This window comes from Hippocampus guttulatus, chromosome 9 (genome assembly GCF_054856545.1).
Source record: "Hippocampus guttulatus isolate MCC_2025c chromosome 9, RoL_Hgut_1.0, whole genome shotgun sequence".
NCBI lineage: Eukaryota > Metazoa > Chordata > Actinopteri > Syngnathiformes > Syngnathidae > Hippocampus > Hippocampus guttulatus.
Window position 1 is genome coordinate 10,516,291 of NC_141269.1, and position 20,761 is coordinate 10,537,051.

Genomic DNA, 20,761 nt, shown 5'->3' on the forward strand with positions numbered 1-20,761 from the left:
AAGCGATGAATACACCTGAACTCTTCCGTTGTATACACGCTAAAGGCGCTTAAATGACCAATAACTTGTTGTATTTGAGAGGTGCACGTTAAGCTTTTATCTGACATCATAATCAACGAGCGGGTGATGCTAGCTATGAGTTGAACTTTACAGTTTACGCGGATCAAATCCCCCCGTAGATCCTGGATGCTTGTCATGTTCATATTATGTTTGCTCAATCATTCACTCTATGAAGACAAAAATAAACGAAGCTATGTGGCTTAATCCTTTCCAAGCACGTGGCGTTAGTTTTTAATTGTTGTATTGCCTGTTTTAGCACTCATCATGATCTAAATTAGAAATATGAATATATACTGGTGTTGGACGGAACCTTCAATGTCACCCTTGGTAAATTTCTTCTTTTTTTTTTCCCAAATCGAGACTAATTGTCAATCCACATGTGTGGGTGTTATTATTTTATTTTATTTTTTACAAATAATTAACATATCTAAATTGTTGAAAATAGGTTCTGCCTTTGACAATGCGCTATTAATGATTGAACACACGTTTTGGGTGGGTCTCCAACATGATTGTGGAGGTCCAAGTATTCCGCTCAATGCTCGAGATATAATATAAATGCATGGGATGGTGGCAGCACGATGATTGTCTGGGCAGCACACCCAGCTTGCAGTACAGAGGTTTGGGTTCGAATCTGGCCTCCAGCTTACCTGTGTGGAGTTTGGATGTTCTTGTTTCTCCGTACTCTGGTTTCCAAACACGTTCCCAAAACATGCATGCAGGTTAATTGAAGACTCTATATTATCCATAGGTTTGAATTCAAGTGTGGATGATGTTTTGTCTGGTGTACCCTGACTCTCACCCAAAGTCAGCTGGAATGGGCTCCAGCACACATCTAGTGGTTGTCATCCAGAGAGTGTGCAGCGTCTGTCTTGTCCCACGCACGACTCTTGTGTCAGTGCAAACAAGGTCTTTGTGAAACAGACATACAAAGTAGGACATTCTTTTGACTTTGCTCACATTGTTATGTTCAGTCTTCAGGCGCTTGTATTGCTGCGTTGTGCTGGCTGGACTGGACTGGACATTGCCAGCAATAATTGTTCCCAGCCTATCTCCGGCATCTTGGCCCTTGAAAGAATACATATTATGCTTCTTTTACTTGTCCAAACATGGAGCCACTTACTTCCCATACACACACACAATAGTTTCCTGAGTTCCTATGTGTTGTCTTCACATTTCCAAAAAGGAAATACTGGGAGTGCAAGGATGAGATCATCACCTGGTTGTGTTATAGGAAAGGCTCTCCACAGTGCTATACTGTATATGCTCCACGGGCCAGAGGGATTGCCACTCTAGTTGTCATAATGTAATAGGGCCAGTAAAAAAAACATAGAAATACTGACTGTACTGCATTATGATTACCAGTACACAAATTCTGTGGAATGATAAATATCGAACATGTTCTTTTACGATATCCTCCATTGTCAAAAGGTGGAACAAAAATGTTTGTGTTCCATTTAATAATTAATGTGGCACTCCCTCTTTTAAATTGGGCTCACACCTTTGACCCTTCCCTTTTTCTCTTGAGGTCCATGGGGAGGTCCATCTTTAGAGCTTGAGAATCTTTTGATTTCACTTCCAAGTTTAGGTATTTTAATACATTTCTATGTCATATCATTTATGTAGGGGCACGCTGTACCACCATAAATGTCAGGAGGACATTGTTTTTACTGTTATCGTCAGGCATGTTGTGTTTATGTGTGTGCCCCTTTTTCTGCTGATGTCCATGGGCAGGGACACGCCGTACCACCATAATTGATGGGAGGATATTGTTTTTGCTGTTATCATCAGGTTTTGTGATTGAGATGATTAAACACACCCAACACAAGAAATCCTGCTGTGTGTTGTCACTATTCTTAAACACAATTCAGTCGGATACCACCCGTTACAATAGGACAAGGACGATTACATTGTTGACAATCACAAAAATTGCCAAAGGGCCAATCTTGCTTTATTTTTTGGGGTGGGGTGGTGCGCTGAAGTTTTTCCTTTCCGTTCAGTCTTGTGGTCATATTTTACATCCAGCACTCATTTCTACATTTTGAATGAAAACGCACGTGTCTCCCTTCAGCATATCCGCTTGTTTACTGTGTAGTAAACCAGTCAGTTTTAAGGCTGAGCTGAGGCAAGGATTGGATTGGAGGAATCAAGTTAATGTGTCACTGTTGATGAACTGGTGCACTGTCATCCTTGCAGAACCCCCCGAGCCCACCTCCTCCATCCTTGCCCATTTTGGCTCGCTACAGACCTGCCTGCATAATGTGTGTGTGTGTGTGTGTGTGTGTGTCCAAATATACCATTACGAAATGCTTTGTGTTTATATCCAATCCTTCTCCCATGTCTTCCTTTTCTTTTAATATGATCATGAAAGACACACACACACACACTGGCTCTAACATTTCTGCATCAAGAGTGGCTGTCTTTGGGGCAAAAGAGAGCCTTAGGTATTTACAGGCCACCATTTGTAACAAACACTTCTCACGGCTCTTTTCTGTAGTCTGATAAAAGTGCATCTGTTTCGTAATAACTAACAGTTTTGTGACAGACCTACAGTATATGGTACAACACTGCACACAAAAATGGTAAAACGTAATGGTAAAACGTACGCTACAGTAGTTTAAAAAATAGATAGCATGCATGCACGCTAGCGTATGCTTTTAAAAAGGCAGCGGGCGCAAAACTGAGTTCCCAACAATGTACTCATGTTACTTCCTTGTTCAATCCTTACCCACAAATCAATCAGAGCCCTCATTTTCTGTATCCAAAATGAACAGCTGGGTAAGTTTTCCATCAAACAAGCCAGATTCCCTCGCCTCATTGTAAGAGTCAGTCTCGTTGCCGTGCGGCTCCTCAGAAATGATGCCGGCTTTTGCGAAAGCGAGAACAACAGGGCAAGCAGACACACTAGCCCAATCCTCCACAATGCATTCCCAAATTGTGGCATAACTCGCCTCGCGCTGCCTTCCAGTCTTAGTAATGCTGTGTTCGCCATCCCTTCCATGCGGCTCACAACTTCACTTTTACTCCGACTGGAAACTTTTCTTTCGGCTTTAAAACCAATGTGATTTCTCTGCATTACCATGGCAATCGAGCACAACAGTTAAATCCGATTTCTCGCACCCTGTTGTGCGTATCGCTACTGTCCTGATCCCCTTCTTCTCTACATTGTGGTCCGCCAGGATGTCGAAATTGAGCGGCACCTCATTTATGTTGGTGATGTGGTTGGGCTGGTTGTGTTTGTCGGCAATCTTTTTGTTGTATTTCATACTACAAAGTATGCTTGTCCCTCATTACTTGCCGTAACCCAAGCGGGTAAGTTAGGAGTGTGGGGATTGGTTGAGAGAACAGTTGGTAATGGAAACCGAGTGAGGCAAGCAGAATAAAGGATTAACATCTCCAAGAAAGCATCTTTATTTCATGTAACGCAGAACATTACACTTTTTACTGCAGTAGGAGTGGAAGATGGCCAGGTATTCTTTGGATGTTGCTGTGCCATGGTCGTCTTTGCCCAGATGGATAGATGTTTCATAAAACAAAAGCACCATGGATTAGTTGATCTTGAATTCTCTCATCGCTGCTCGATTCCCATAGTCCTCTGCTTAACTGATAGCTTGCACTTTAAACTGTGCTTCGTAAGCGTGTCTTTTCGTAGGTGCTATTTTTGGGATGTTGTTTTGCACTATTTACCGCTACTGGAGGCGTGCCTTTAGCATCCTCTTTTACGGCCACCCTTCCCACTTGAATGTCCGCATGCTGTCCTCAGATCGGTCCGCCTTTGCTCAATATAAGCAACATGTCGGCACAACATCAATCAGTCAAGTGGACCCTCATCGAAGTCACACAACAACATTCACAGATTTTGAAACTCGGTGCATACACAAGGCGACCCGCACTATTAGGCGCCCCGTCCATTTTGGACATCATTTACAACTTTCTGTGTGTCTTATGATCGTGAAAATACAGTACTTTAAATGTGTGCATTTGTGTGTGTGTGTGTGGTTAAGCTTGTGCACCAGAGCTAATGAGAAAGCAGTGTGTGCATTTGTGTGTGTGTGTGTGAGAGCAGTCGGATAAAGAACAGAGATCTGTTATCGCTTCCCCACTTCCTTTGCAAAACAATACGGCTTTCCGCCCTCGACCAAACAAATGTGTAGATGTGTAGCATGTGCACATGAGTGTGTGTAAAGACACCGACCAGACTGGACAGATATTTGATGAATTCAAGAAAGCAGAGAGTCGACTCTTTGCAAGCTGTCAGCCTGGCAAAATGACCACATTGCAGTTTGTTGGTGCAGTGTGTTTCATTGACTCTCAATAGGCTTATTGTGTTAGCCACTGTTAGCCAGGCCGCAATATATAAGATAAGATAAAAAAAACTTTATTAGTCTCGCAATGGAGAAATTCCTAATTCACAGCAGCAAAGTTATCAAAGGAAGAAGTAGAACAACAAAATATAAGAGCTGCTGGAAAGGCAGCCACTCTCACGGCGCCATTTTGAAGTCAAAATAACAAAAATAACACAACACAATATGTGTGTCTGCATTGTTTTTGCAGGGAGCAGACACCCGTGTGGTGTGTTTGAACTGTGGAGGAGCACAGAGGCCCCCCTTCATCCTGCAGGGTGGGACACTAAATGACAGGGCGGTGGGTGGGGGGTGGGGCATTTTCTACTTCCATCCAGCTAATAGTCTTGTCCGTTCTGTTAGTTTTCATCCACTATCTAATCGGTGCATTTTGCCGATCAGCTGCCTTCCTGTTGTTGAGTTTTTCTTGTAGGCGGTTCCTATTTTAGGAGGTGTCATTAAATCATGTTTAATAACTGGTCTTCTTATTCTTTTTAATTAATACAGACTCAAAATTAGACATTTGAATATGTTGTAATTTCACATATAATCACGCCCATAATAGTGGGGCATCGACTCAATTGTTGTCTTTTTGGCTCTAAATATCACCACAGTTGATTGGAAAATAAAACAATCGAATTATGCTTTAACTGCAGACTTTCAGTTTTAATTTGAGGGTAATCTCTTGCAAATCAAGTGAACGTCATAGGATTTACATTAATTTCAATTGCATTGACAAAATAGTGTAGCTAAACACAGTGCTCAGCCGCTCCTCTACAAATCACTTAATATCAGCTTCCTGGCTGGATTATTTATTTTTAAGAATACTGTATTGAACTGTTGATTTGGCCAAATATAACCTTTTTGCATGTGATTAAATGTATTGATAAATATTGTTGGGTTTGTTTTGGGTTTTCAGCCGAATCCGAATCCGGCTTGCTTCACTGATGGTGGCAGCTCTTTGGATCTCATATTGAGAGTCGTCAGCAGCAGAATTCAAATGCAAACAGCACAATTGTAGACCTTTTTGCTGATGATTGTCAATGGGTTCATGGGGGGGAATAACACACACGTGGCCAGGGAACAGATGAGCATCCAATTGTCCGATCGCCTTTGGTCCCTTTAAAAGTTTGAGGCACATCTACAAATTGGTGTAAATCCTAAACTATTCACCCTCAAATTAAAGCGGAACGTCTGTAGTTAAATCACGTCTGGTTGGTTTCAATTCAAATGCAGTGCTTAATTTAGAGCAAAAAAAAGATGAGAATTTTTTTCCAATGTCTCAATATTTATGAACCTGAATGTATTGTAGAACCTCAAAAAAACAGTCTTTAGCATACAGTATCAGTGTTATGACTTAATCTCAGTAAACCTCAAAGTTTCCTTTGGTGTGCTCTGCTTTTTCTCAGGCTTTTTTTTTTGTGCACAATATGACAGATTGTGATAGAAGAGAAGTGATAGAAAGGAGTAAAAGTTTGATAGATAACTAAATAATGATAGCGTAGTGACGAACGTGTATCTGTCCTGGCTCTTCATTACAGAGCGGGTGATTAGTCGACATTCATAATTGTGGGGCTGTGATTGTAAAAACAATAACTTCGGTCTTAAGGGCACTTAGCACATGAAAGTTGATGTTATTTATTTATTTATTTTGCTAATCATTATATTTAATGGTCATAATTATCAACTGTTGAAACAGGGCTCTGGTTGTGTGGAATTTTATCTTATACTCTCCATCACTCCCCATAATTTTTTCTTCCACGTTTTTCTTTTTGAGTTTGTTCTCTCTAATTTGTTTTTTCTACGTTTTTCTTTGTGAGCTTGCTCTCGAATCATTCGACCACCTGAAAGCTGTAAAGTAATGAAAGAATGTGTAAAGGCCTCAAGTTTGTCTGTAAATTGGCACTCTGCTGCGTGCTGTTAGGTTTCTTCAACAAAGAGCACCTCCTCCTGCCTCCTGGCTGTGATCTCCAGGAACATTTAAGCTGACTGGCAAATGTTCAGCTATTAATGGGCACCTCTAATGCATACAGAATCAGCAGGACTTTGGAACTACACCTTGCCAAATGATTTTCACTACCCTGCTAATTAGAAAGCCAGCAGGAGGCTATTTACTGTATAGATTAGTGCATGCCATGCTGGCCTTCCTGGCATCTTTTGTTGCTGTCTTGATTTTGTTTTGATTGCATTGACTCGTGGGATCAAAAGGCTTGCAAAATTCCCAAGTCGATTTGATCATTTGGACCACTCACTGCCATCCAGTAGCATTAACTGTAGCCGTTTGTTTTGAATGTGTTATCACATAAACACGTTAAAAAAAAAAACTCCACTTACCGACCTTTGTTCAAAAGTTTGTATTTTCATCCTCAAAAATGAAATCAGAAAGGAGACATCAATACATCTGTTATTCCTTTAAGTTTTAATTCTTTGGATGGCTTAACATTGACAGTTGAACTCATTTTTTTTACAGTAGCCTGACAGTTAACAATTAAGAATGGTTAATAGATTTCGGATGTAGACAGTTTAACTATGAATTATTTTTTATTTCCATTATTTATTATGGGATAAATAGTTTCTAATTATAAATTGTCACAAAGAAGGCCAAAAAACCTTGGTGACAGCACATTCTGGTTGGATGAACGAACACTTGGAGACAGAGAAATCCTGATCGCGGTCATTTGGGTTTCTCACCGCATTCATTTGTTGAGTTGTCATATCCTGTGGTGGCGCAAACATGTAGGCTAGCTCTGCCAAGGAGACGGTGTCATCAGTATGTTTGTTAGGTAGACTGATGACTCAAAATGTAATCACGCCATTGCTGTGAAACTTTATCAAGAAAGAGTCTTAAACATTTCGGTGCACTTCCAGATAAAGGTGCATACTTGTTTTTTCCCTTTGATGTTCTTATAAATAACTCAAAAAGCAGAAAGTGAGTATCTGTGACCATAGAAACTGGTCATGATCTAGGTAGAGGCTGTTCTGATATTCTCTTATTTATTCATAAACTCTGATTTTTCACATGTATTTGTGTTAAAGACATCTTAGCGACTATGTAGAATCAACATACAGCAATTGGATCTTGACTTTCCACTGACAGGGCATCGTAGATGGAAAAAGAGTCTTGAAGAATGCTTTACTTAGCAGTGATAGGAGAAAAAGAAGACACTGGTGGAAAAATGGGGGAAAAAAAGTAAGAGCTGTGGGACTGTATGACTGAAAGCACTGGAGAGGGGGGGCATTGCAGTGGTGTCTGTGGCTCCTCTGGCAAACGACAGGACATTCCTTTTCTGATGAGTCACCCTCGCGCTCCGATCCACTTTCTTCCCTCCTCACGTCTCATTTTTACTGAGGTATCCATTTTGATCGGCTCTCGTATCAGGACCTCCTTTGCCTTCTGTTCCCCCGTTGCGTCCATGCTACAGCTGATCACACAAAACGGCTTTGCGGTAACAATAAAGCATTGCGACATTTCACACTATCTGGTGAAATGTTGAAGCAAGGCAACATTGGGGATGCATAAATAAACGCGCACACGCAGAGCGTTTCAGCTGTGTGTTGTTCAGATCCAGACTTCCTTCTCTCCTCGGACATCCTGTCACATTTCAACTATATATAGAAGATGACTATTCTTTGCCCTGCTTCCTCTCTCGCATGCACTTTTATTCATGTGTGTGTTGGGTGAATTGACCATTACAATTTCTTTTTAGTGGATTGTTATAAAAAAAATCTTCACGCCCCCCCCCCCCCCCGCCTTTGAATGTCAAGTTTAGAATTAAACCAGAATAAATCATTTCAAAACTTTATCCACCATTAATGTGACATGCACGACTCAATAAAAGGAAAAATGACTTTTTTTGAGAGAGAGGACATGTGAGATCTTAACTTTTGTCACGTTTGTTTGGGCAAGATCATGGTGTGTGATCATTTCAAGTTTGCACATTGGGTAGAGCCTCTGCTCATTGTCTTGCATCGCATTGTTTTTCATTTCAACAGGAACTCTGAGAAAATATCCGAAAAACGCAGTTGGGTTGCCTTATCTGTAAAAAAAAAAAAAAACATTTGTAGTTGCAGTTGGATACTGCCACCTGTTGGTCTGGAGACTTACTCACACCTCCTCGTTCATGTTATTTTTACTTACTCCGTGCTTCCGAAATTAGGGGAACAGTTTTGGGAAAGATGAGTTTGTCATTTCATGCAATTACCAAGACAAGGATGACTTCTAAGAAGCTGTGCCTCCTGATCTCCGTCTACTAGAGAAAGTGCTGTGATCTTAAACATCCACCTAGGAGTTTAGGTGTCATAATGTGTGACAGACAGTCAGGTATTTGGATTTTTCAGGCTTCTAATTTCCCATCTGTTTTGAATGCTGGGTTTCACAAAGTGTCCAACTTTAAAGTGGCTGGAGTTGGGACATCCTGTATAACAGAATTTTTAGCTTGCTGTCAATGTGTTTGTGGCGTACTTTTTCCCCAGCTTCCTTGACTTCCCCCTGTCCTCTGGAAAGTGAGGTTGAATAAAGTGTGGAGGAGGCCTGTAAAGGGTGTTGGGGGAGAGTGTGGGTGTATGAGAACTAAGCGAGGGGTTAGAGTACTGTATCTCTAACCCCTTCTCACTTGCTCCCAAATTTCTTAAATGCAGGACTGTGTCTTGGCTTGTGTTTCATAAATGTCTCCTACATGATCACGTGCTTGAAAGTCTGGGAATGTGTATTCTTTTAAGCCAGCCCGTTTTTGATTGAAGGACTTATCAGTGTCTCCCTCAAAGTAGCTCAACAATTTCCTGTGTCACAGTCTGGGGAAGTGTTGAGACTACAATACAATCCACAATGACACATTGTCATGCATTGATATGCTCTTGCACTGCAGGCTCAGAGTTGAATGCTCACAACTGGTCAGCTTTACCACTAAATTCCCGGCCTGTATGTATGTTAAACAATTATTTTCATGCCCCTGGGTCATCACCCTCCAAAAAAGCATGCCTAAGATTCTTTGGCACGCCCTGAAAATTCCTGCTTTTCTTTTTCTTTGTGGTCATTTTCACTACAGCCTTCCCGCCCACAGAGAAACCGCACCAGTGGAAGTGTAATGTATATTGTGCGCACACACACACAATGGTACATTCAGGCAAACAAAGTTCTTGAGTGTTCCTTTGAAGGTTGATTATACAAGTTATTTTTGTGTTTCCTTCACACTCGATTCACCACAATGTGTAGCCAAGGCTGCATTCTGAACGTGTGTGTGTGTGTGTGTGTGTGTTCATGTGTGGTGGCGGTGCAGTTACACAAAATGACTTGTTTAGGCTTCAGTCCGAATCATAGTGCAAATTAAAGTCTGTAAAAGAGGATGGAATCTACAGGTGTGTTAAGTGTCAAATATGGCATGTAGAGTCGACAGTAATATTAACACACACAGGGGCTGTCATCACATTTGTGCGGAAAACATCTCCACCAAAGTGTACATTCTTCTCTTTTCACCTCTTCTGGATTCTGCTTGATTCATATATCACAGAAAGAAATAATGGCAGCAAGATTGTGTTCATCTTGGCTTTCTTTCCCCGTTTTGGAGAGGATGTGGCATCCATCTAAATGGAGAGAACCCGGCCTTCGCTTCAGCCAATAAATACAAAGCCGAGAGTGATCTGGGAAGGTTGCCTGCTGTTGTGTAACTGCCTTTACACGTTAACATCCTAACTCAAAAAACACCCCGCTGCATTTTTATTTTTTATTTTATTTTTGGAAGCTGCGTGGTTTGCCTGCACACAGAAATTTGTCAGTTTGGACTTTTATGTCCTGGCCTGCTTCCTGCTCAGTTTTGCTTTCTTGTCCATCTCTTTGGTAGCAGATGGGCTTTGTCACGAGTTGCGGGGGGGGGGGGGGGGGTGGCTGGCAGCAGCAGCGAGATTGTAAATTAGGGCTGTAGAGAGAAATGGGTGGTTTTATGAGAGTTTACAGACCTTCACTTTTAATGAGAAAGGAAAGCAATTCTGTTGTGGACAAAGGGTTTGAGTTTATAGCCTGTTGGGATCAGCGGGAGAACTGGAATCACGAGAAACCTTGAGAGGGAAGGGCAGGAAGTAAAGAAGGAAGGAAAGAAGGAAGGATGGATGAGAGGCCGATCAAACTGCTGGCAGCAATCTACAAGCTCTTTAGATCTAAAAGCTCATTTCACTGTGTGGTAAACGTCAGTGGCTATCCTCTGCACACATGTAAAATGAAAATGGGGGGCTGGGTTGGTCATGTTGCAGCTGTTGCCTTCATTCATGCGTGAGCTGGACCCCCCAACTGACTTGCGACATTTGCACACGCACAAACAACAGCAGACACTTGCAGGCTCGGCGGATGGGTCAGGAGTCAGTCTTTGCTATGACACAATCTGGATCTGATTACCACTCCTCCCCCATGTGGCTGCCTGAGCTTTGCCTGCATATTTAACCATTTGGAAGTCTGCGTGCATGTGTGCGTGCGTGCATGTGCTTACGCGTCACCCTCATATTTGAAACGCTTGTTTGTGTTTGAGTGCCAGCGGTTGGATGCCCACAGTGGGGCCCTGTAATTACACCAAGACCCCCTTTATCCACAGCACGGCCTACTAAAAAGCGGGCTAAAAGTTACAGTTTGAGAGCGGAAATGCTGATTTGCTGATGCACCACTGTCACTCCACCCGGTTGTGGAAGCGTCTTTTTGGATTTTTCATTTTGGTCTGTTTTTAAAAGCTGCAGACATGATGTGGAAAATATAGAGGAATCTGTTAGTGTTTAGTCGGTTTCACTTCACATTTCAGCACTCTGGATTTGGACTTTCACCACAAAGTGCAAACGTTCAGCCTTAAATTTAAAGTGTTGAACTTGCGTGTCTTTTATACATAGCAGCAAAGACTCCAATTAGTCACATAAAGCACATAGCAGTTTAAATATCTGCATGGTACATGGAACTACAGCTATTGAAACTGTAAAATGGCTAGCTGAAGATATTGCCATGCGTCCTGAATCAGTCCATCACTATTAGCACGGAACATGTCACGCTGACTAAGGATTTGGTGAAGCATTTCATTGCTCTTTGAAGACACTTGAAGCACCTCATTGTTCTCATGAACCAGAAAGTTTATAACGATGAGTGATAGCTTAAGTTGGTCATGTTTACTGTTCACAAGGTCGTCAATTGAGGAGACCAGCAAACCAAAGGCACCGAATGTGGTTCTCTGCATGTTAGCCAACTAGGAAGCAAACTCATGGTGCAGATTCACAAGGCCAACACAAACGCACACGGTAAGGATGTTAACAGGATTTACGTTAAAAACTATCAATATGAAACTGAGCAGTGTCATGGCTCGTGTAAAAAAATATATCCATTCAAGGTCAGGTGAAGATTGATCTTAAATGGGGGGGATCTCAACATGTATTGAAATGTTTGTTGTCATCTATTTGGGTCCAAGTGTGGGCAGCGCTCACCACATCCAGCTGATGGAGCAGTGGTGAAAAAAAGTCTGCTGTGTGTGGCGCTCGCCTTGCTATGTGCGTATTACTGGAACTTACAGGAATGCACTGGGGCACTATTGGCCTGCACTATCATTTTTCAATCAAGCACAAGCTTAGAACTGTTAAACCTTAACAGAGATCTGCACTTGATCAGTGCCTTCGTAGTTTTTCTTCTGAAACTAAAATATTCGTTCAGCTTTGGTGTTCTGGCAGATGAATCTTGTTTATAAAAGTCTGCCAAGTGTGCACTGTTTTGATTCCCTCCTTTTAGGTTCTCGCTACAGGAAGCACATCACTGCCGCCAGTCATGTTTATTTGTTTAAAGGGCTGGAGTCTCACATCAGAGCCGTAACCTTGGGTTAGGAGCAATATATGCTTGGAAATGTTTAATGCTTATTGTTGTGCAGACTTCCCCTATAAAACATTATGTACTTGTATGTTCTCACACACTTATGGTATGCAGACCTGTTGTAGCAGGATCCAAAAGACCACACGTGCCTTGTAATTTAAGTCCCAGAATGCAATTTTGGTTTGAATGCCAATATTTCAATGATGTTTCCCTTGTGCACTAACTCTCATTGGCTTGCGCTACAGCTGTGCACTCTCCGGAGCTCCAACTGAAGAGTTGAAGCAGTGATGGATCTCATCAAATCCATGAAGATCAGATGTACCGAATGAGTTGACCATGAGTGAACATACTTTGAGTTCACTGTACAACCGGCTTTGGACTTTGCTACTTGATGGTAGATTGTTAAAAATATCTTGAGGTACTAGCGAAGCGTTCTAGTTTTATTTTTCACGTGTGAATGCTGAAAACACCGATTTTCCTCATCTGTTTGTGTCCGTAGAAATTTTGACCATGTGCTTTTCTCACCCACACTTCAATTGATGATCGAATAGCCCTAAATACCATTGACAAAGAGACCAGTACCATAGGAAGCACGGTCCAGTTGTTTGTGTGCAAAAATATTACATAACCCTTGAAATTCGTCATTCAATCTTTTGTAACTCCTATTTTAATGGCCACATCTGGGTAATTTGAAACTTTGTGGCTGGGAAATGGTTTCTGCCTGTGGCTTCATGTGAAAAACAAAGCGAAAGTTTATTCCATGACACTCTGTTATACTGGAATGACATGCAGCCAAATGCATTCTTCCTGCATATGCTCAGTGGGTGTCACAGTGAATGAAAATATAGTTTTGGAACTAGGCTATAAAACAAAATAGAACTGTTACAAACATGCGATGACATTCTCGAGTTTCTGTTCCACTGCTCTTGCATGTTTCTTTATCCAATAAGAGACTACAATCATACAATACAATACATCCTCGCTTACATGTCATTACTCAACATGGTACACCGCAACATGTTACCCGGCCCGTCGCCTAAAAGTGTTGTTGTCTGTGCTTGCTTACTTTAAGTATCTCCATACTGGTGACAAGGCTCCTACCCGGAAAATAGATGTCAGGCTGGTCATGTGGTATCAGTGTTTGGTATCGGAGCATTTATATGAGAAACACGTCATATACAGCATTGCCAATGGCGATTATGAATCTAGTAGATATTTTTCATGGTGTGGGGAAACTATGGTACTATGTGGCCTAGTTTCACCTATCATGAAGCGGTTATGTGGTTCGAGGTTTGAATCTTGGCTCTGTCCCTGTAATGTGGAGTTTGCTTGTTCTCCTTGTGCGCTCATGGGTTTTCCCTAGGAGCTCTGGCTTCCTCCCACGTTTTAAAAGGACGCATGGTTGGTTATTTGAAGAGTTGAGATTGCCTTTAGAGTGCGACTGACTCCTAGTGCCCATCGCTGACATCATGTTGGGACTTCTTTGTATGGCAAACTAGAGACTACATCAACAGCACAGCTACTGGTTGCAACAAAGTAGTGCAGTCCATTTTTTTTTTCAGTTTATCCAAGAGGCATTTAATCAGCACTCCACACAATCGACCGGATTCTTATTGTGCAGTTAATGGGTAATGCCTCTCCCTAGTTTCTGCTTTTGATCAAACAGAGCTTTTTTCCCTCATCCTTAGGTTGGTTGATGATGATATTTTTAAGAAAGAATTGAACTCTGTTATTACGCAACAGAGATTTTTTAAAAATACCGGCAAGAAAAAAAGATGTCTTAGCACTGTGTGAGTCTTCATGCTGAGAACCTGCATTTAGTTTTTTGGGTTGGACTAAATTTAATACAGTAATTAGTTGGCAAAATATGTAAGATGTAACGAAGCATTATGCAAGTAAACATTTGTAAAATCTGTGCTTCCTGTGATACCACATAACTTTTAGATGGGGTCAAATTTATTTATTTTTTTTAGCTTCCATTACTTTTTATATCAACACTGGCTTCTTATGTGGAGATTTTTACAGTCCATTCAAATAGTACGTTGGTGTTGTTAGAAATGCGGGTTAAGTGTAGTCTGCACTATGCTGTGTTGATTGTTAGGAAGCATTGCGCTGGTGGTGGGAGGGGCTGAGTTCACAATCCTCCCGTGACATCAAGTTTATGCTAGTTCCAGTCAGTGAAGGCTCTGCAGCAAAGACAGACACACTGCGCTTTATACATAAACGAGCCTTGTTTTTCGTTCACACAGCCACACGCAAACACACGCATATTAATGTTTGATCGCGGCTGTGAATAATTAATGCATCTTTATTTGTCCCTCCGGTGTCCTGCAGTCCTCTCTGTCTCTCCTTTTTCAGTCACCTCCCTCCTCCCTCTTTCTCGCTTGCTCATAAATCCCGTTTTTATGTTTGTCCCTCCCTCAGGACGCCACTGCCTCGCTTTGGTCGTCGTGATTGGATGAAGAGAGAAACTGACTACCGGCATGGATGTGCTCCATCTATATTTTGCATAATGCTCGACCACTGGTAAGTACAGCAAATGTTGGAATATTTTGAATATACGGTTGAAGCATTTACTTGGGAACTATCAGTCACTGAAAAAAAAATACATCTTAAGTATACGTCAACAGACAATTGGGAGACATTGGGCCCCTTCCTCCAGCCAACAGCCTCATTGAAGAAGCAAATAGAGGAGACATAGGGACTAAAATGACTGTATGATGCTTATTTCATGACTCATGCTGATTAGATGTAAACAAGATTTGTTGATGTTAAACCTATACAGTCCTTTGGAAAGGTTTTAGGCCATTATCCAACTTTTCTTTCTATTTTTTTTCTTTCACAGCAGTCATTTTAGAACACTTAATGCAGGCTTGGACAGAAATGCATTACAGATTTTCATGAACATTTGTTGGGCTGGTGCATAAAGAGAACTTGAATTACCCAATCAATTTAGGGTTAAAGCTATAGATACAGGAATTTATTCATGTTCAATGAATGTAGCATAACCGTGCAGAAATATAATCGCGCTACCCTTCAGTTCATCGTCCTCCATTAACTTGAAACCAGCGATCCTTAATCCTTGGTGGAGGTCAGTACTCCACTTAGTGACATTGAATAGTGATTCAGCATTGTGCCCTCTTTGGGGATACAAAATCATTTCATTCCGGTGCTCAGAAGACTTTGTCTTTTTTTTCTTTATTTGTAAGTATGACTTTTTATTACTTCCCGCAAGGAAAATTGTTTCGTTAGTGCCAGAGAAATACACGAGCAATACTTTGCCAAATTGTAGGGAAAGGACAAAGAAGTGGTTATGCAGCTGTGTCGTTAGCTTGAACATTTGGGGACTTTGGAGGTGCTCAGGAAGCATTTGCAATCTAACCATTTCGTGGTATGTAAGTGTGTGGTCCACATGTCTGCATGTGTTGGGATTCAGAGCAGTATTAAAACCAATCTTCTGGTCCCCAAGCCATGTGCTACCTCCTTCCTTAATCAACATAGGGCCAATAGTAACTAACAATTACAAATGAACTAATCTTACTGAACATGTCCACAAATGCACATTTACAGCTATTGATTTGTATTTACCAAAGTGGCTCAAATGACCATTACACCACACAATGTTAGGAATGTCCCCAGACTCTCTAGGGCCGAGAGGAAACAAATCAAAAGATTCCTTACTTTTTGGTAAATACCAGCCTCTGTTTTTATTCTGCAATACGATGCACGGTTTTGCTTTAAGGGAGAAACTTGACATTCGGTCACACATCTGAATTTATTGTGCACAATATGCTGAATAGTGATGCAAAGAGGTCACCTTGGATTGATTGGTACTTCATCCTCTACGTTTTTAAATGTGGTGTTAAGAACAGCTGTGCCTTTTCCATCGGAGCCTGCTGATGAATTTGGTCCCTGAGGGGTCCCTGAGACTTGACATTTTTCACATTCTTCTACTGATCATTCCTCCTTTGCTTTTTTTTTTTTTCCCCTCCTCGGTGGTGTTCATATGTGCAGCTGAGTGTGCTGAACCCTGAACCGTAACCAGCGCATGCTCTATGACTGACCTCCTGTCAGGTACAAAAGATAGACGCACACGCATGCACACACAGACATACACCGGCACACATGGTTTCATGCATGCTATGTTTGTGTTAGGGATTTAAATGAAATGAGGACCTTCAGGCTTGCACCCCCACCGCTCAATGTTTAAGTATACAGATAACGATTCAGCTCGAGGGTGTAGGGTGAAAGTACATCCACACTTACTGAGACAACTTACAAAAAGAGTCAATGTCCCGATGAGCAGTTGAACTTTGGGGTTGAGCACCATTCTCTATTTAATCTTGGGCAAATAAATCTCAAACCTTGCAATTCAGTGCTGACCGACACATAATAAGAAATCTTGATTTCTCTGCTGCTGTAATTATTCCTGACACATTGAACTCTTCAGTGCATACTAATTTTGTTTTCCTGCACATTAAACATCCATCCATCTTTTTCTTAATCTGTTTATCCTCACATGGGTCATGCGTGTGCTGGAGCCTAACCCAGCTGTCTTTGGGCAATAGGCGGGGTACACCCTTAACTGGTTGCCAGCCAATCGCAAGGCACACAGAGACGAACAACCATCCGCGCTCACACTCACACCTAGAGACAATTTAGAGTGCTCCATTAATGTGGGCGGAAACGGGAGTACCCGTAGAAAACCCACGCAGGCATGGGGAGAACATGCCAGCTCCACACAGGAAGGCCGCAGCTGGAATTGAATCCTGCACTTCTGTATTGTAAGGCCGGCGTGCTTATCAGTCATCCATTGTACTGCCCCACATGAAACATGACTTTTTTCTTTTTTTTTTTAAAGAATTTTACACTGCAATGCATTATTAGGGCGGCACGGTGGTGTGGAGTTTGCATGTTCTCCCCATACCTGCGTGGGTTTTCTCTGGGTACTCCGGTTTCCTCCCATATTCCAAAAACATGCATGGCAATTTCATGAAACACTCTTAAGATTGTCTCGAGGTGTGGTTGTGAGCGTGAATGATTCTTCGTCTGTGTGAGCTGGGATTTACTGGCAACCAGTTCAAGGTTGTACCCCGCCTAATGCCTGAAGACAGGATAGGCTCCAGCACGCCTGCGACCCTCAAGAGGATAAGCGGATTAGCAAATGGATAGCTGCATTATTGCATCTGAACGTAATTGGAGTCATGAGGTGTGTCAGAAAGGTTCCAGGACTGATGTCACAAAAGATATGATTTTGACACCAATTACGAATTTACCCCATCATTATGGACCAGAAGATCAATCAGTAAGTCTACAAAGCCATCCTTCAGCTATCGCTTTGTTCACTGCACGCATAGAGACGACAGTTTTGGCATGCCCACTCGTGGCTGCTTCATTATGATAGCGAGCCTGCTCGTAATGCACGGAGCATCGGACACTTCCTGGCCAAGAAGACCTTTGCCATGCTGGAGCAACCTTCCCGTACTTGTCCGACATGGCTCCATGTGATATGTCCATCTTGCCCAACCTCAAGGAAGTCATCAAGATGACATCAACTTGGCTGTGAGGATCGAGCTGCGGAGGATCCCGGAAGAATCCTTCCAGAAGTGCATACAGGTGTGGCAGGGTTAGCCTGGAAAGTGTATTAACTCATTCACTCCCAAAGACGTTTTTAAACGTCTTTTCAGACTTTGTCCAGAATTGGCTGGTACTGAATGAGTTAAATACCAGGGGATTACTTAGAAGGGAAAAACCTTGAGTCTATCGTTTGGTTTAAAATATAGTTTGTGTGGTTCTAGTCCTGGAGCTCTTCTGACACACCTCATTCTACAATATGACAGTCTCTGATCTGTAATGGGTTGCCCTATGTCTACTTTACTTTGGAGTTTCTAGAAAAAGACACGCTGTATTTATGGAAGGATGTTACTTTTGTTGTGCATTACTCCCCAAACTGCTTATTTTGTTGCAGAGTCTCAACAATTTATGGGTTTTAAAACACCTACTGGTGCACATTACTCGTCCCAGCAGGTTTACGAACTTGGCGACCCCTTAAACTTGAGCGGCAACACCTAATGCAAGAGACTTCGACACTATTCCCCGCAGTATCCGCTGGATTTATTACTCTGTCAAAGAGGTCATGTTTCCATTCATTTTATTTATTAGTGTGCAACTTCTTGCCTCGAGTTTTTGATACAATAGATCAACATGGATTGTTTTAATGAATAGATAATCTTCCAGTTGCAGGAAGACTTTATATTTTGAGATGTAGTTTAGATGAAATTGAGAGGGTCTTTCACACGCACACGGGTAATGAACATATTTTCCCCCCTCAGTTGTTTTAATACTTTTTATAATCCGTGGGGACTGGGAAACACAACTCGCACTCTATTTGATATGTATTTGCTTTGCATACCATGCAGAGAACCCAGATTACAAAAATACACACAGTCAGTTCCCCTCGACCTGAGATTAGGCGCTTAGAAGTTGATGTTTGCATTCAGCATCGGGAGAAGTCAAGAGTTGAAGAAATTTCCCACCGCTCTTTCATGACCTTTCTCACTTTGATGTTGGAAAGTAAAATACCCCAAATAAAAATGACCGGTGATCATTCAAAAGAAAACAAATCTTGATTTGAAAAGTTGCTCAATTTATGCAGGAAAGATTCATTGACAAACCAAAATTCTGTTTGATTTGCACCGGATTAGACTTCATTTGCGATTTACTTTGGAAAAACCCATCAAATACTGAAGTCTTTGCGTCGTAATACTAATTGGATCTGAACGGACAAAAGTAGCAAATGTTTCAGCCATCGCAGTTGTTTCTTCGAGTGCATTTATTTTTGGCGTCCTTTCTCTTTCAGTGGATCGATCTGACTGCCACGATGATGTCAGTAGACGTGACCAATCGCAATGGCCCCTCTGCCAAACCTCCAACGTCGCTCAGCCTGCGCTCCTCCCACAACCAGCTCCTCAGCAGTGATGTCATCACACAAGGCTCATCCACGCCGCCCAAGTGTCGCAAAAAATATGCCCTCACAAATATCCAGACTGCCATGGGCCTCGGGGAGGTGGTGCCAGCTTCGTCATCACCCTCGTCATCACCTTCACAACTGGTGACCCCCAACAATCCCAAGGTGGCCAAGAACGGAGTCAACCAGCTCCGTAAAGCTGGACAGGATCACAATAAAAATACTACAGACCTCAAGGTAAGCGACCTTGATGGCAATTCAGAAATCCTGACTGAGGATCCGAGTGTTAAGACACCCGAGGAGCCTGAAGGTCATGTGGAGGTTGTTGCCGAGCTGCACCCAAACGGTAACTCTGACCCCGAGTCGGAACAAAGGTCAGAATCAGAGAGCGGCTGCAAGGTGAACACAGCCGTCGATTTCAAACTCAACGGCAACTCGGGAGAGATTGTTTATGACTTCAACATTCACGCGGAGCAAAGCGACATCAACATCCTTTTGGAGAAGGAACTAAAGTCCCTGATGAAGGCTGAGGACGATGAGGTGGCGGAGGAACATCAAGATGAAGAGAAGAAAGCGCTATTGTTGACCAAGAGCGAGTCTCCCTTGATTACCTCGCCCGCTCTGGAGATCATCTCAGACCTCCACTCTAAGGACCTCCGTGTGCCCCCTCCACCTTTCCCACCCAGACAGGCCAGTCCAGAGGACACACCCCTACTCTTGGTGGCTTCCTGCTCCTCCTCTTCCTCATCCTCTCCAGAGACTAAGAAAGACAGAAGGACAGGTGCAAAGACGGACTGCGCTCTGAACCGTATCCAGAATTTGAACCCCAGTGATGAAGAGTTGAGTTGGACCACTTTGTCCCAGGAGAGCAACTCCCCCGAGGTGACAGGTAAACACATCTTTTGATGTAGACTTCTGTCTTTGGAGGTTTGCTTTGGTTTAACGATCCCTGTGCCGTTCATCCGTTTATGGGGACTTTATTTGTGCACATATGCCCAATTTGGGGCATTGCTGAAACGGAATAATAAAAACTCCAGTCTGCAGGAAATCCCCCACAATCCCTCTGGGACAGCAAATTCTTCCATAGCCTCATGGGTGTTTAACCATTTAGACTGCGGACTGTTTCAATCTGCATCCCGCTCCCTGTGCATGTCTGCATGCAGTCCAGTCATGAGTTCAATTTGGAGCAAGCTTAATCTCTCGTTGCCTTTTTTCTCAATTGCCACATACGTTTTGTTTTATATTCCTGAGAGATGACTAATTTTAGATCCTGATAATCCTCACATCTTAATTCATCCTTTTTTTTATAATACCTCTTGTCTTTATTAAGGTCACAGGTGAGCTATACCAGCTGACTTTGAGCGAGAGGCCCGGAATGGGTCTCAGTAAATCACTTACCTTAATTCTTAACGTCTAATTATACAACTACTTTTTTTTTTAAAGAAATAAGTTGCTGAGGCCCAAATTCTTGAGTTGCAATTTGGCTTTGTGTGCACCGCTTTTGTTCGCCTTGTAGGAATTCATTTCAAAAGTTGCTCTTTATCGCCCATTTTGGTAAGGATTTTACCACAG

General features: G+C 42.2%; 1 protein-coding gene across 5 annotated transcripts in view; it reads left to right on the top strand.

The window, feature by feature from the left end:
* apbb2b (amyloid beta (A4) precursor protein-binding, family B, member 2b) overlaps positions 1-20,761 on the top strand; it is a 52,067-nt gene that overhangs the window by 411 nt on the left and 30,895 nt on the right. For 4 of the 5 annotated variants that reach the window (XR_015101855.1, XM_086120350.1, XM_086120352.1 and 1 more), the window contains exons 2-3: positions 14,647-14,748; positions 19,082-20,078. Coding sequence is in view for 4 of the 5 variants with exons in the window: in XM_086120350.1 (XP_085976476.1) it covers positions 14,710-14,748; positions 19,082-20,078 (1,036 nt within the window). In the remaining variant the exon portion in view is untranslated. Of the gene's footprint in view, positions 1-14,646; positions 14,749-16,236; positions 16,297-19,081; positions 20,079-20,761 lie in introns of all 5 variants that reach the window. The other variant, XM_086120354.1, reaches the window with a different exon arrangement.